This window comes from Colossoma macropomum, unplaced genomic scaffold (genome assembly GCF_904425465.1).
Source record: "Colossoma macropomum unplaced genomic scaffold, Colossoma_macropomum, whole genome shotgun sequence".
Taxonomy (NCBI): domain Eukaryota; kingdom Metazoa; phylum Chordata; class Actinopteri; order Characiformes; family Serrasalmidae; genus Colossoma; species Colossoma macropomum.
This window is the reverse complement of record NW_023494810.1, coordinates 9541714-9553787: the sequence shown is the minus strand read 5'-3', so window position 1 is coordinate 9553787 and position 12074 is coordinate 9541714. Positions and strand designations below refer to the sequence as shown.

Genomic DNA, 12074 nt, shown 5'->3' with positions numbered 1-12074 from the left:
TTTTGTCGTTCTTGTTTCTACAGCAAAAGACAAAGGGGAAAAGAAGCTTTTTGGCTTTGCCTTCACTCCGCTCATGAGGGAAGATGGAACAACACTATCTGATGAGAGTCACGAACTCTATGTGTACAAGGTTAGGACAACCTCCGCCTTCAATTAAATTAGTTGAATTTCCTCATTCTCTCCAAATTTGAGGAAGAAGCGTTCAACATCAGCATCTGGTGTTTTCTTAGATTATGCTTTAAGCACTAGTATAGTCTATATTTAATTAGTTGGTCATAAGTAACAGTGCATTTCAGTTTTTAACCGAAATTCTAATTCCTCTGTATTTATTCTTTACTTTAGGAGATGGGGTATATACAGTCTAAACAAAGCAAATCACATTACACATAGAACACTGGGCATTAAAAGTAGAAGGAACACAAAATCAATAAAACGTGAAGCACATGAAATCAATGCAGTATTAAGAGTGAATGATTTATGTATTTACAGTAAGTGAGCAGTTTGAGGGTCTCGGTGTGATTGGATGGATGAGTCCACTTATATGTACATTAAACCTTACATAATAAACCTGTTTTATGATGATACGCTGTTATACTTCAACTGCAGAACTGAGCTTTCTAACAAGGAGCAAAGGATAAATCCTCTTTAGTTGAATCAATACAGCTGATTGCCACAATATCTTGGACATTGCATGGTGTAACTGCTAATGTTGATTCAGCTTGTTAGTGGTTAAGGATTCGTACCCCTTTAAATCAGCATTTTAGCTGACTATACTTACATGCTCCATAATAGATTTCAAGGACCTTCCTTTGTTTTCATATCCTAATGCAAATGTTATATAGCCAAGTGAAACGATACTTTGAAAAGTGTGCTAAATATGGCCATGTGTGTTTTCCAGTGTGATGAAAACACCACCTTCAGTAACCATGCATTGTACTTGGGACTGCCTTGCTGTAAAGACGACTTCAATGGCTGCCCCAACATCCCTTCCAGCCTCATCTTTCAGCGCAGTACCAAGGAAACCCTGTGGATCTCCACTCAGCTTTCCTCTACCAAGCTTACTCAGAATGGTAGTTTATAAATGCTTTATAACTCTAATACTGTGCACATTGTTCCTTCGTAAATAATGTGTGCCTCAAGCATAACTCATTATCTATTATAGTATTTTAATGCATTCCTGTTCTATTCTCAGTGGATTTGCTGGCGCTGCTGAAGTGGAAGGCTCATCCTGATCGTGTTATGGACATACTAGGTCGATTACGCCATGTTAGTGGAGAGGAAATAGTTAAAGTAAGTGCTATTAATGCTGAATGTAAAAATTTAATGATGGTATTGCAGTAATATGAAATATTAACATTGCCATGTTCTTTTTTCAGTTTCTTCAGGACATTCTAGACACACTTTTCTCCATCCTAGATGACAACACAGACAAGTATGGGCCACTGGTGTTTCAGTCACTGGTAAGAGGCCGTTTAAATTTGACCAGTATCTCTACTTAATGCACCTTTCCAAACAGGTGTATAATATCATTAAGCACTGAATGGGTTTCAAATTTATATTCACTGTGCTAACTTAGCACATATATTTGTGTTCTTGTGAGCTGTTGTATCTGTTGTAGAGTTATTGATTGAACATTGAATATAAAATAATGGTGGCAGCAAGTCTTGTTATCGATTAGTTGGCTTCATGATGTTTGCGCTTCCCATTTACATCATCTGACTGAAAGAGGGAAAGTACAGATAGCAGAGACTACAGTACAGGGTTGTGCACAACCCATCAAAAAAAAATTGAGTACACTCCATTTCAGAAGATCTGAAATCACTGCATGATAAGTGGTAAGTAATTGCCAAACTATAGTAAAACTGTAGTCAAATGTTAAAGATAGTTTGTCGTTGGCTGCTTTTCAGCTAACTGTTTTGGATTAGCAAATAGAATAAACAATATTGGCTGAAGGGTTGAGACTCATTTTAATGTAAACTGCACACTTCAGCGATGTGCACCTAAGCTATGTACACTAACGTGCGTTAATACACGCAGACTTGCTAGGCCACATGAACGCAGATATTTTTTGAAAGAGACTTTTTTTTCTATTTCATCTGCACAAAAATGATGAAAAACTGAAAAAAGTAGTTTAGTGCTAATGCAGCTTTTGGAAAGTGCCCTCCATGGTAGAGATTTTTAAAACTTATTTTCATGTGCCTGGATTAATTTTGACTTTTGAAAGTGCTACTATCCTGCACATGTTTATTGCTGTTACCCATGTGGTGAACATGCTTTAAGACACGTCATGTCCGAAGTGGGTGATGACTAAGCTGTTTCTGTGTGCTTAGTAGTACACAAACTAAAAAATGTTTCTGTTCTTTATCATTACAGAAGAAATTATTTGAGCAAGAATACAAATCTCTTGTAAAATCAACCTTTCTCCGTAATAGTACTCAAACTGCCATGCAATTTGTTCATGTGTTGTTTTTGAGGGCTGTGTGGAAGATCTGTTGTTATGCCCTTCATAAATCCTTCATTAGTCCTTTTTTTGCAAATATGATTTAGTAGAATAATAGAGTAGGTTTGGGAGAGCTTTGTGCAAAAGGAAGGAATAATCTTTGTATTTGTTCAAAGAAACATTTAATGTGTTTACATGTATTTAATAATCCAATAACTGCAGAAAATCTGATTTTGTCAGTAGTCCGATCAACACGTTTACATGCACTTGAGTAATCAGATAATGTGAAAACTCTGGGTCTACATGAGTCAGACATGAGTAATCGGATTTCTGCTTTGCAACCGGCCAATAAACTCACAGAATAAGACGTGACATAAATGTAATGTAAGACTCAAACTTCATGCCGCAACTTTTTTTTAAACATCGAGCCACTTTATCTGAAAATTTTAACATACATTATCTAGAAGATGAAGAATATTTAAATCCTTCATTTCTTCAAGCATGTATTTGGTTTCAGTGTCGCTCCAAATGTGTTTTGTTGCCGTCTCGCGGGTGATGTGTCAAACGCTGCTTGTTTATTTCCGGTGCTGCGGTCTGTTTTTTCGCACATGCGCAGACTGAGAAAGAAATCAGAGTAAGAGTGATCATGCGCTAAGAAATCCGATCCAGATCTCTTTAATGGATTTCTAGACCATACTCTGATCTAAGAAATCAGAGTATGATCATTTGAATATTCAGATAACTGTAGAAATCCTATTATGATAGGATTGTTAAGTGCATGTAAACGCCCTCATGTACGGTGCAAGATAAACTCTTCTTTTCTCAGTGAATCAGTTATGGAAAATCATCATTGGTTGCAGCCCTACCTTTGTATTACTCATCTCTTTCCATAATAAGCTGGCTATGTGTGTGTGAGAGAGGGAGGGAGATGAAAAATCGTAGGTCTCAGCTGGCAGAAAGCCAGCCATTACTAGTTCACAGCTGCCTGCACTTGCCATCCATGGGGAGTCTTTAGCTTTTTAGACCTCAGCACAAAGAGGCAAGGAGTTTTGGCTGTTACCTCCTTAAAGGTATCTGTCATGTTTCTTAAGAAATAGATGCTGAAAATTAAATTTGGATTATTTGAATCTGATAGCTGTATTTGACTGTGTTCACAATGTGGGACTATTTAGAGGTTGTTTTGGTAAATATACAAAATATAGTGCACTGTTGCTTCTCTACCTGATCTCTAGTCTATCCCTAACCTCCAGAGCCTTGTTTTGTTTCACTGACCAGGTATTTATTATCAACCTGCTCCGAGACAGCAAGTACTACCATTTCCGCCCAGTGATGGACACTTACATTCAGAAACACTTTGCTGGAGCACTGGCCTACAAGTAAGTTTGTTTGCATTTGGGGAACAAAAATCACATATAAAATTTCTGGGGTAACTCTCACAAAAATAAATCATCTTGGATTAACTTTAAATTCAGAGACTTTGTTTAATCTGCAGAACAGAGGAACTGGCCAGTGCCTCATCAGCATTCAACTGACTGCTGGCCTAATGTCTCTAAGATGTGCGTGCATTATGCTTACAGAGAACTGATTCGTTGTCTGAAATGGTACATGGACCGTTCAGCAGAGGTTGTCCGACAAGACCACATTCAGGAAGCAATGAGGGTAAGATCTCTTTTAATCACCCAGCCTAATTCCAGAATTTCAAAGAATTATTAATTCAACTGCCATGTAATTTTTGGCTCAGAACTGGTCAAGCTATTTTCATAATGTTCTTTTAAATGCAACCTGTTAGCTTGGGTAAAAGTTTGTTGTACATCTCCTACTCATCAGATATGACCCATTGTAATGCAAATAAAAGACAACAAATAGTACAACAAATATTCCCTGCCCATCCTGGCAGCCATGAGACAGAAACTGCATAGCAGATGAGCTGCATGAAATTTTCATGAGGCCTGGTCAAGCTATGATTCAGTTTAGAGACGACCAATATGAATATTTCATAGGACTCACACTTTTAACAAAGTGTGTCAGCATAGTCACTCCTGTCCTTAGAGGGCCTCTACAGAAACTATAAAAGTCAACAAATACTATGGAGCTGCTTATATGCCTACTAGCTTTTTGGAATTAGTACAAGAAAGATACTGTAGCTGGGATGTTTTAATGTGCATGAAACACTGATTTTGCAGTGAAACACTGATTATTACAGGCACTGGAGTACCTGTTCAAGTTCATTGTGCAGTCAAGGATCCTGTACTCTCGGGCCACCTGTGGCATGGAGGAGGACCAGTTTCGGACAAGTATCCAGGAGCTTTTCCAGTCCATCCGCTTTGTGCTGAGCTTGGACAGCCGCAGCTCAGAGACTCTCATCTTTACTCAGGTTAGATATCCCAAAAGTGGTCTGGGGTCAGAAGCCTAAGCTCACAAAAACTCTAATCTGTGTTTCCCAATTCTGTGTTGCCATGGTGGTACCTAGAACAAAAAATAAGGATTAGGGATCTCGTGTCAACAGGATCAGGAACCTCCTAAGTATTATCTTCTCAATACATAGAGTGGCAACAGAGGTATCTATGAAGGCCTTTTCATGCAGCAAGCAGCAAGCCCCCTGCTCCTCTGGTCTCTTCCTGTATGAAAGATCAGAACTCCACCTCCCAGCACAGCTTCTCATTCAGCAGACGGAAAATTGCTTGTGTGTCTCGCGTAGCATTGTGACTGCAGTTCTAGCACACCTAGGACTCATCTAGCGCAGACTGTGCTACTATTTAAAACACAAAAATAAGAATACAAAAAAAAGGAAATAAAAATGATTGCCTCTATATTTGGACTTGAATAGTAAAATCCGGATGAGTCACTCCTCCATTTTTCTTTCGGGTGTGTGCTCATCCTGGGATTTCTCTGGGTCAAGCTTGCGTGATGCTTCCAGCTGCTGCTCTGCCCACGCCACTTTGCCTGTCCATCCCGTCGCTCATTGAAATTAAATAGAATTGCATGGTCACTGATAAAGTAAGCTTTAGAAAATTGCCCATGGGTTTAATAAATTATATTTTTCAAAGTCTAATAATATCAGGGATCAGGGCAAAGGAAGGAAAGAACTCGAGGATTCAGACTGCTGATTTGTTCTTTACCCTAATGAACTCCCAGACCCATTTCCTTCAAAACATGTACATTTAAAGGCCAGCAATTTAATCTGCTATTTTTTTTTGTTCAGAAATCAAAACAGAATTCAGAACCCCTGCTGGTCTCAGACATTTTGAATGCTTGAAATGACTGAAATGTGCTGGACTAACATAGTGGTAGTATATTCTTTACAAATGTCAGTGTTGCTAGTATTAGGTTTACAGCCCAGATAAGGAATTTTCTGCAGTTTCATAAACTGACTGGAAACTCACTGCAGCTTTACAAAAAGGAGGGTAAAAACATATTGAATCAGGCTTTGTAAATTCATCTTGATGCACAGTTTTGTCAGTCTACCCAGAACTCTAGCATGTTCAGTGATTTCTTAGAAATGAAAGTAGTACAAATAAGGTTGTCTGATGTATTCAGAAAGTATGCGGTTTAGCAGCCAGGAGTTACTGCTCAGTGAAGCTGCTGTTGACCCAGGATCAAGGCTGTTTCCTGCAGGGCCAAGTTTGTTTAGGCTACTGACAGATTGATGTGTCTGCCTTGCTGTGCCCTTAAGAAGACATTTATCTAAGGAGTTTAGACAGCCCTATTTCAGGGAAGTCCCTTTTAGTCTGCTTCACTTATAGTGAGGCTGATCTGAATAACAGAACTTGTTTGTTTGTTCCTATTTGCTGGTTGTAAATAGTATCCTGAAGGGATACTATCCTGGTGAAATAATAGCCAGAAGGGTGGCTGGATTGTAGAGATTGGGACTGCACACTTGTAAAATCTGATGTAAATTATTTTCATTATGTTGGATCCAAAGAGTTATTTTAGAGGAAAGATAATGAAATAGTTAGGTTAAGATCTTTTGATTCAACCTATGGCATGTTTCACTGCCTTATACAGTATGTAACTATAGTTCATATGAATAGTGTACCTGAAGTGTTACTTCATTAGCATAAGAACTGGAAAATTTTAAAGGCTAATGACACCTGAATTTTGTACATTTTTTACAGAATTTCATATCAGCTTTGTTTACTGTAAGCACATTGTTTCCTGTGCTTTCCATTCTGTACTGCTTGTTTTCTCAACAGTAAATGGTCCACAAGGGACAAGTGACTTAGTCACAGACTGCATGCAAGGTCTTTTGTTTCTACATGGTAACTTTCATGATTATTTCCATGGAAATGCATCCCTTGTTAATACACAAAATACCTTTTGTTTTTCCATGAACATGTTGTGTGATATGCTTCTTTGCAATTTTTCTTGATTTGGCCCTTCTTTTGTACCTTTGACTATGACCTCCTGTTCCTCCCCTGGTTCCTTTACCCCCTCGTTGAACACCCCAGGGCCCACAGCCTAATCTGGGACAAGCCTCCACCAGCCAGGCCAGCTGTGTGCAGCCGTTGAGCTGTAATGCTCCACGGCCTTCCCCTCTATCAGTAAGTACTTGTGCATCGATGTGTTGCCCCAGTAACGCAATGGACTCTGCCCTTAAACCAAGGTGCCACCGACATTCAGCATCTCCCGAATCATCACTCAACCCTGTCACCGAACTCTGACGAAAAACCCAGCAAACAACCGATTGACCAATACCAGCAACTCTCCCTGTCCCTCAAACCCTATCAGAAAATGATATGCTTGTTGATGTGTATTTCTGTTTTGATTTGCTGTGTGTAAGATGTCAGAATCCTCACAGTCATCTCACATCCTGGTTTTTCCACCCACTCACAAGCTGTGTGGTTTCCCACTTAAACACTGGATCGTTCCAGAGGTCTGCCGGGCTAGTTGGCAAGCAGAGTCTTCAGAAGTAAGAAGGGCAGCAATAGTGATCTTTTGACATAGTCAAATGATATTAATAGCAGTGGCTTTCAGCTGGCCTTTAGGTGTTTGCTAATTGATCTTGCAGCTTGGACACCGTAGTCACCAAACTCCTGAGCTGAAAACAAAACATGCCCATTGCTTTGCCAAATGCATTTTACATAACTAAAATTTTAAAACCCAGTAAAGTGCTGCCTGTTGCTCTGTGGATGATGCTAGTTCCAGTCTTTGGTCCGTCAGTTCTTTTAAATCTTGAGTGATCCAGAAAGGAATATGGCACTCAAGACTGTGAAAGGCAAAGCACAGTTGACAGCTTTCTTTCTCTTTCACTTTTTTTCTCTAGGCAGCCCTGCTCAATTCCTTCCCAGCCATCTTTGATGAGCTCCTGCAGATGTTCACAGTGCAGGAGGTGGCTGAGTTCGTGAGAGGAACCTTGGGGAGCATGCCCAGTACTGTCCACATAGGCCAGTCAATGGATGTGGTGAAGCTGCAGTCCATTGCTCGGACTGTAGATAGCAGGTTGTTCTCTTTTCCAGGTATGACTTCAACTGGCATTTTTTGTCACAGTGTTGGAGGTCCTTTCGGTATTGTGTATCAATACATGAGCAGTAGAACACTGATGAACACATTTTGTTTCCATTTACATAATCTTCTTGGTTTCATAACTCAGAATTGAATCCTCTATAATACCAATCACTTAGCCTTTGTATATATAATTATTGATAAAAATAGATGTATAATTAGAGCTGACAAATAAAACAGTGAACAAAAAATAAATATACAAATATGTGTATAGGCTACAGTAAGTGCCTAAGAAATCCAACATGTTTGACAACAGAGAATGGTTGGTCATCCAAGGCAATAACTTCCAGCATTTTTTTGTTTGCCTTCCATCATTCCCTTTCATAATTTAAAAACTTTTGAGTAGAGATGACAGCATCATAGGGACTTTCATTTTTGCTTTCTATTCTTTTGCTTTAGTCTGCATGTTGATCAGGATGTTTAAAATGTGTAGCTACTAAATAACTAAATATTACTTCGCTTTCTCAAATTTCTATTATGAACAGCATGCAACTATAGCTATCATTATGAAACCAAGGGGGCACAAACATTGTCATTGTTTATCGTGTCACCTTATCTTTGCAATATTCAGAAACTTAATAGCTCATTCAATTATTTGGCCACTTGTGCAGCCTTAATAAAGTTAACTCATAAAAAATATAACTATGAAATATAGTATGTTTATGAAAATGTTCAAAAGCTATGATTAGATATTTCTCTTTGATTGACTTTGGCATTCATACTGATGTTTTGGGTTCAGAGTCGAGGAGGATTCTTCTGCCTGTGGTCCTACACCATATCCATCTTCACCTGCGGCAACAGAAGGAGCTGCTCATCTGCTCGGGCATCCTGAGCAGTATCTTCTCCATCATCAAAACCAGCTCACTGGTAAAACACACAGGTCACACATATGTACATTCTCTCTCAAGTCAGCCAGCTGGTGACTGTTGATGAGATTTAAATGTGATCAAGGACATTTCTTGCCTTGTTTCCCTTTAATATACAGGCTTTTTAATATTTATACATTGTTGCTGTTGTGGAAAAAGCTGCTGCTGCTTTTGCAGAAAGTTTTCCCAAACTGTTTTTTTCTCTATTTTAGCTGAATCATTACAAAATTCTGAGGTCTTTACAGTTCTTTTAAGGCTCCCAGAGCCCAAAAATGTCTGTGCCATCACTTTATTGAAAACTGTTGGGTAGCATTTTTGTGACAACAACAATATTCCAGTTACTGACAAACTGAAGGTTTGGCGTATTTGTGATTTCCTGACTACAGTATGTGTATTTGTGTGTTTCTTGCTGGGCCTCCCTCTCTGTAGGAGACCTCAGTGCAGGAGGAGGTGGAAATGGTGGTGGAGAGCTTACTGGATGTTCTGCTGCAAACACTGCTGACCATCATGAGCAAGTCCCAGTCTCAGGAGGCGGTAAGAGGCCAGCGCTGCCCACAGTGCACGGCCGAGATCACTGTTAGTAACTAACAAATCTGGTTCTTCTACTTCTCCCCTCCTTCCTCCGTCCATCCCTACCCCACACTTTCACCTGTCACTGCTGATTATCCAAAAGACTTTGCACTGTCTCTTTCTCAGTTTGCTGTTTGCTTCATTACGTTTTTTTCTCTCACTTTTTCTGCATACTCTCTCTCTCTCTGTCCTGCTCTCTCACTCATCCTTCAGTTTTTCTCATTTTATCTCCAATACTTATTTCTCTCTTTGCATTACATTGTTTCTGTCTCTCATAACATGCGTTCAACGACAGTGTCATTATTATCTGTTTCTCACACACTCTCACTCACTGTGTCAGCATGCTTGTTGTTCTGATGTTTACATTTAGAAAGTGGTTATGTTTTGTTCTAACAAACAATAAAATTAAATCGGTGAACAAACAAGATGAATTAATATGAAGTAATGTTTTTGTCTCTGAGGGTTTGGTTTTAATAGTCTTTTAATTGCATGAGTTTTACATTTCACTGAAAGAATTCTCTCATGGTTAGTTTCCTGTGTGTTAATATTCTCACCATCCCTCTCATGACCTTATAACTTCTACCCTTCCCTTTACCTTATCTGTGTTTTCTAGTTGGTCTTCTGAAGGCCATTGGAGCAGACTGATTGGCTCACAACGATTTGTGTGCTTTCTGATTTGCAGGGGGAGTATGTGTCCTGCCTCCTGTCCCTCCTGCGACAAATGACAGATATCCACTTTCAGCATCTGCTCGACAACTTTCAGAGCAAAGAGGAGTTAAAGGTGGGGCCAATTACAAAGCTTCATAAGACAAATTGTCTGAGAGTTCAAAATCCAGTTGTCTTACTACTTACTACTGAAGGTGATCGGCTTAAAGCTTAAAACTATTGACTTTTTTTTAAAAGAGACATAGAAAAAGCTTTTTTTAAAAAATATATTTTTTTGTCAGTTAACATATACATTACTTGTCACTGTATCTGCCATCTGCGTAATTGAGAAACACTGGCACAGAATGTCCACACTCGCATCCCTCTTCCTGTGACCAATGAAAGACCTGGTCATTAGCATAAAATCAGCAGAAAATGACCTTTTGTTCAGTAAATAAAACACACGCTACATTTTCTGATTTAAAGTGTTGTTTTTTGGACCTCCTCACAGTCTTTCACAGTGCGCAGGAAAATAAAACAAAAATGTTACATGAAAAAATATTCAAATATACCTTTACAGTTATTTTAAACTAACATATTACATTATTTTGAAACACAAAAAGACAAGTAAGTATATGTGTTGTTTGTATTTAAACCTAAGGATGACTTGTAGTAGGTTGATGTTTTAGTGAGAAGCTAAGCTGTTTTGAGAACTGTTGCTCTTTCTGGATGTGGAGAAAATGTGTTGTAGATGTTGTAGATCAAACTTATGTTCAACTAAATATATATTACATTGCCCCTTCACTTTCCCTAATCCTAACCCTGGCCCTAAGCCTAATTTAACCTTAACCCTATACTTAAAGCTAAACCTGGTACTAATTCTAAGCCTGAGTTTCACCAGATAGTTTAGTCATAATGTGAACATCGATAGATAATCTATTGGGGGCTATCCAAATAAAGTGGGACAAAAAAAGGACATAGTGTTACAACAACTCAGAAAACTCAAATCATAACTCTCTACTTCACCCTACGTTTTTGTTTGTCGTTTACTTTCTTCAGTTTAGTAAATACAATTGAGTATAGTTATATTTCATAAATCCTTATGGAGTTGTTAGGAGGTCAGTTTATACTAAGCTGAAATACTTGATTACATTTTTACCTAATCTATGCATCTCTTATGGGACAGAGATTAGGATAAGAATAAATGAAACTAGTGTTACATCAGAGTTAATGAGCAACGTCAAACCACAGTACCCTGTGCTGACCATTGGCCTTAATAGGAAAGAATGAAATTGCTTTAAAATGGATCTAATTTGCTGATGACTGTATTATTACATGCAGTATAATGAAGAATATGCAGTTCAAGATCATTAAGCCTGCTGTATCATTCATGTTTGTTGTTTTTCTCTCTTTCACTCCTTCTTTCTCCCTCTCTGCCTTCTTTCAGGAGTTCCTGCTGAAGATTTTCTGTGTGTTTCGCAACCTGATGAAGCTCAGCATTTTCCCCAGAGACTGGAACGTGATGCGGCTCCTGACCAGCAAGTGAGACACCCACCGCCCTCCCCCTTTTTTCCATCCCGTCTTCTCCGCATTCTTTCTTTTTCTCATCTTTCGCTGGCTAATGGCATGTGATGCATTCTGTGCTTGCCTACCCCACTGGGAGTTTGCATCATGGCATTAAACAGGATTTTGTAGAAGCCTGATGAAAAAAAACACTATTTCTTTCTTGGCGAGAGCTTTTGTATCATGTAGCTTTTCCAGAAGTGGAGATTTTTCGATTCTTTTGTTGAGAACAGTGCCCAGAACATCTCTAAAAATGCATGTGCTCTATGTAGACTACTCCGGAATTACAGATGAGCTCTTCTTAGCTGCTTTTCCAAAGGCTTTTCAGCATAAATATCATTGTTACGTGGTAAATAGAGGATGTAAAGGAGTGCTTGTCTTACCATGTAATGAAAATTGTTGGGCATCTGTGATATTGAGAAACGTCCTACTTTGCTTCTGGGGCCCTGTTCATACTTGGTATTAATATCCATCTTGAGTGATCTGAT

At 38.8% G+C, this 12074-nt stretch overlaps 1 protein-coding gene across 1 annotated transcript in view; it reads left to right on the top strand.

The window, feature by feature from the left end:
- The window catches only part of dock3 (dedicator of cytokinesis 3), a 201097-nt gene that overhangs the window by 165578 nt on the left and 23445 nt on the right, over positions 1-12074 (top strand). The window contains 12 exon segments of the mRNA XM_036559488.1: positions 24-130; positions 899-1070; positions 1193-1290; positions 1377-1460; positions 3716-3816; positions 4018-4099; positions 4644-4814; positions 7704-7896; positions 8682-8809; positions 9238-9384; positions 10061-10159; positions 11471-11565. Coding sequence (XP_036415381.1) covers positions 24-130; positions 899-1070; positions 1193-1290; positions 1377-1460; positions 3716-3816; positions 4018-4099; positions 4644-4814; positions 7704-7896; positions 8682-8809; positions 9238-9384; positions 10061-10159; positions 11471-11565 — 1477 coding nt within the window.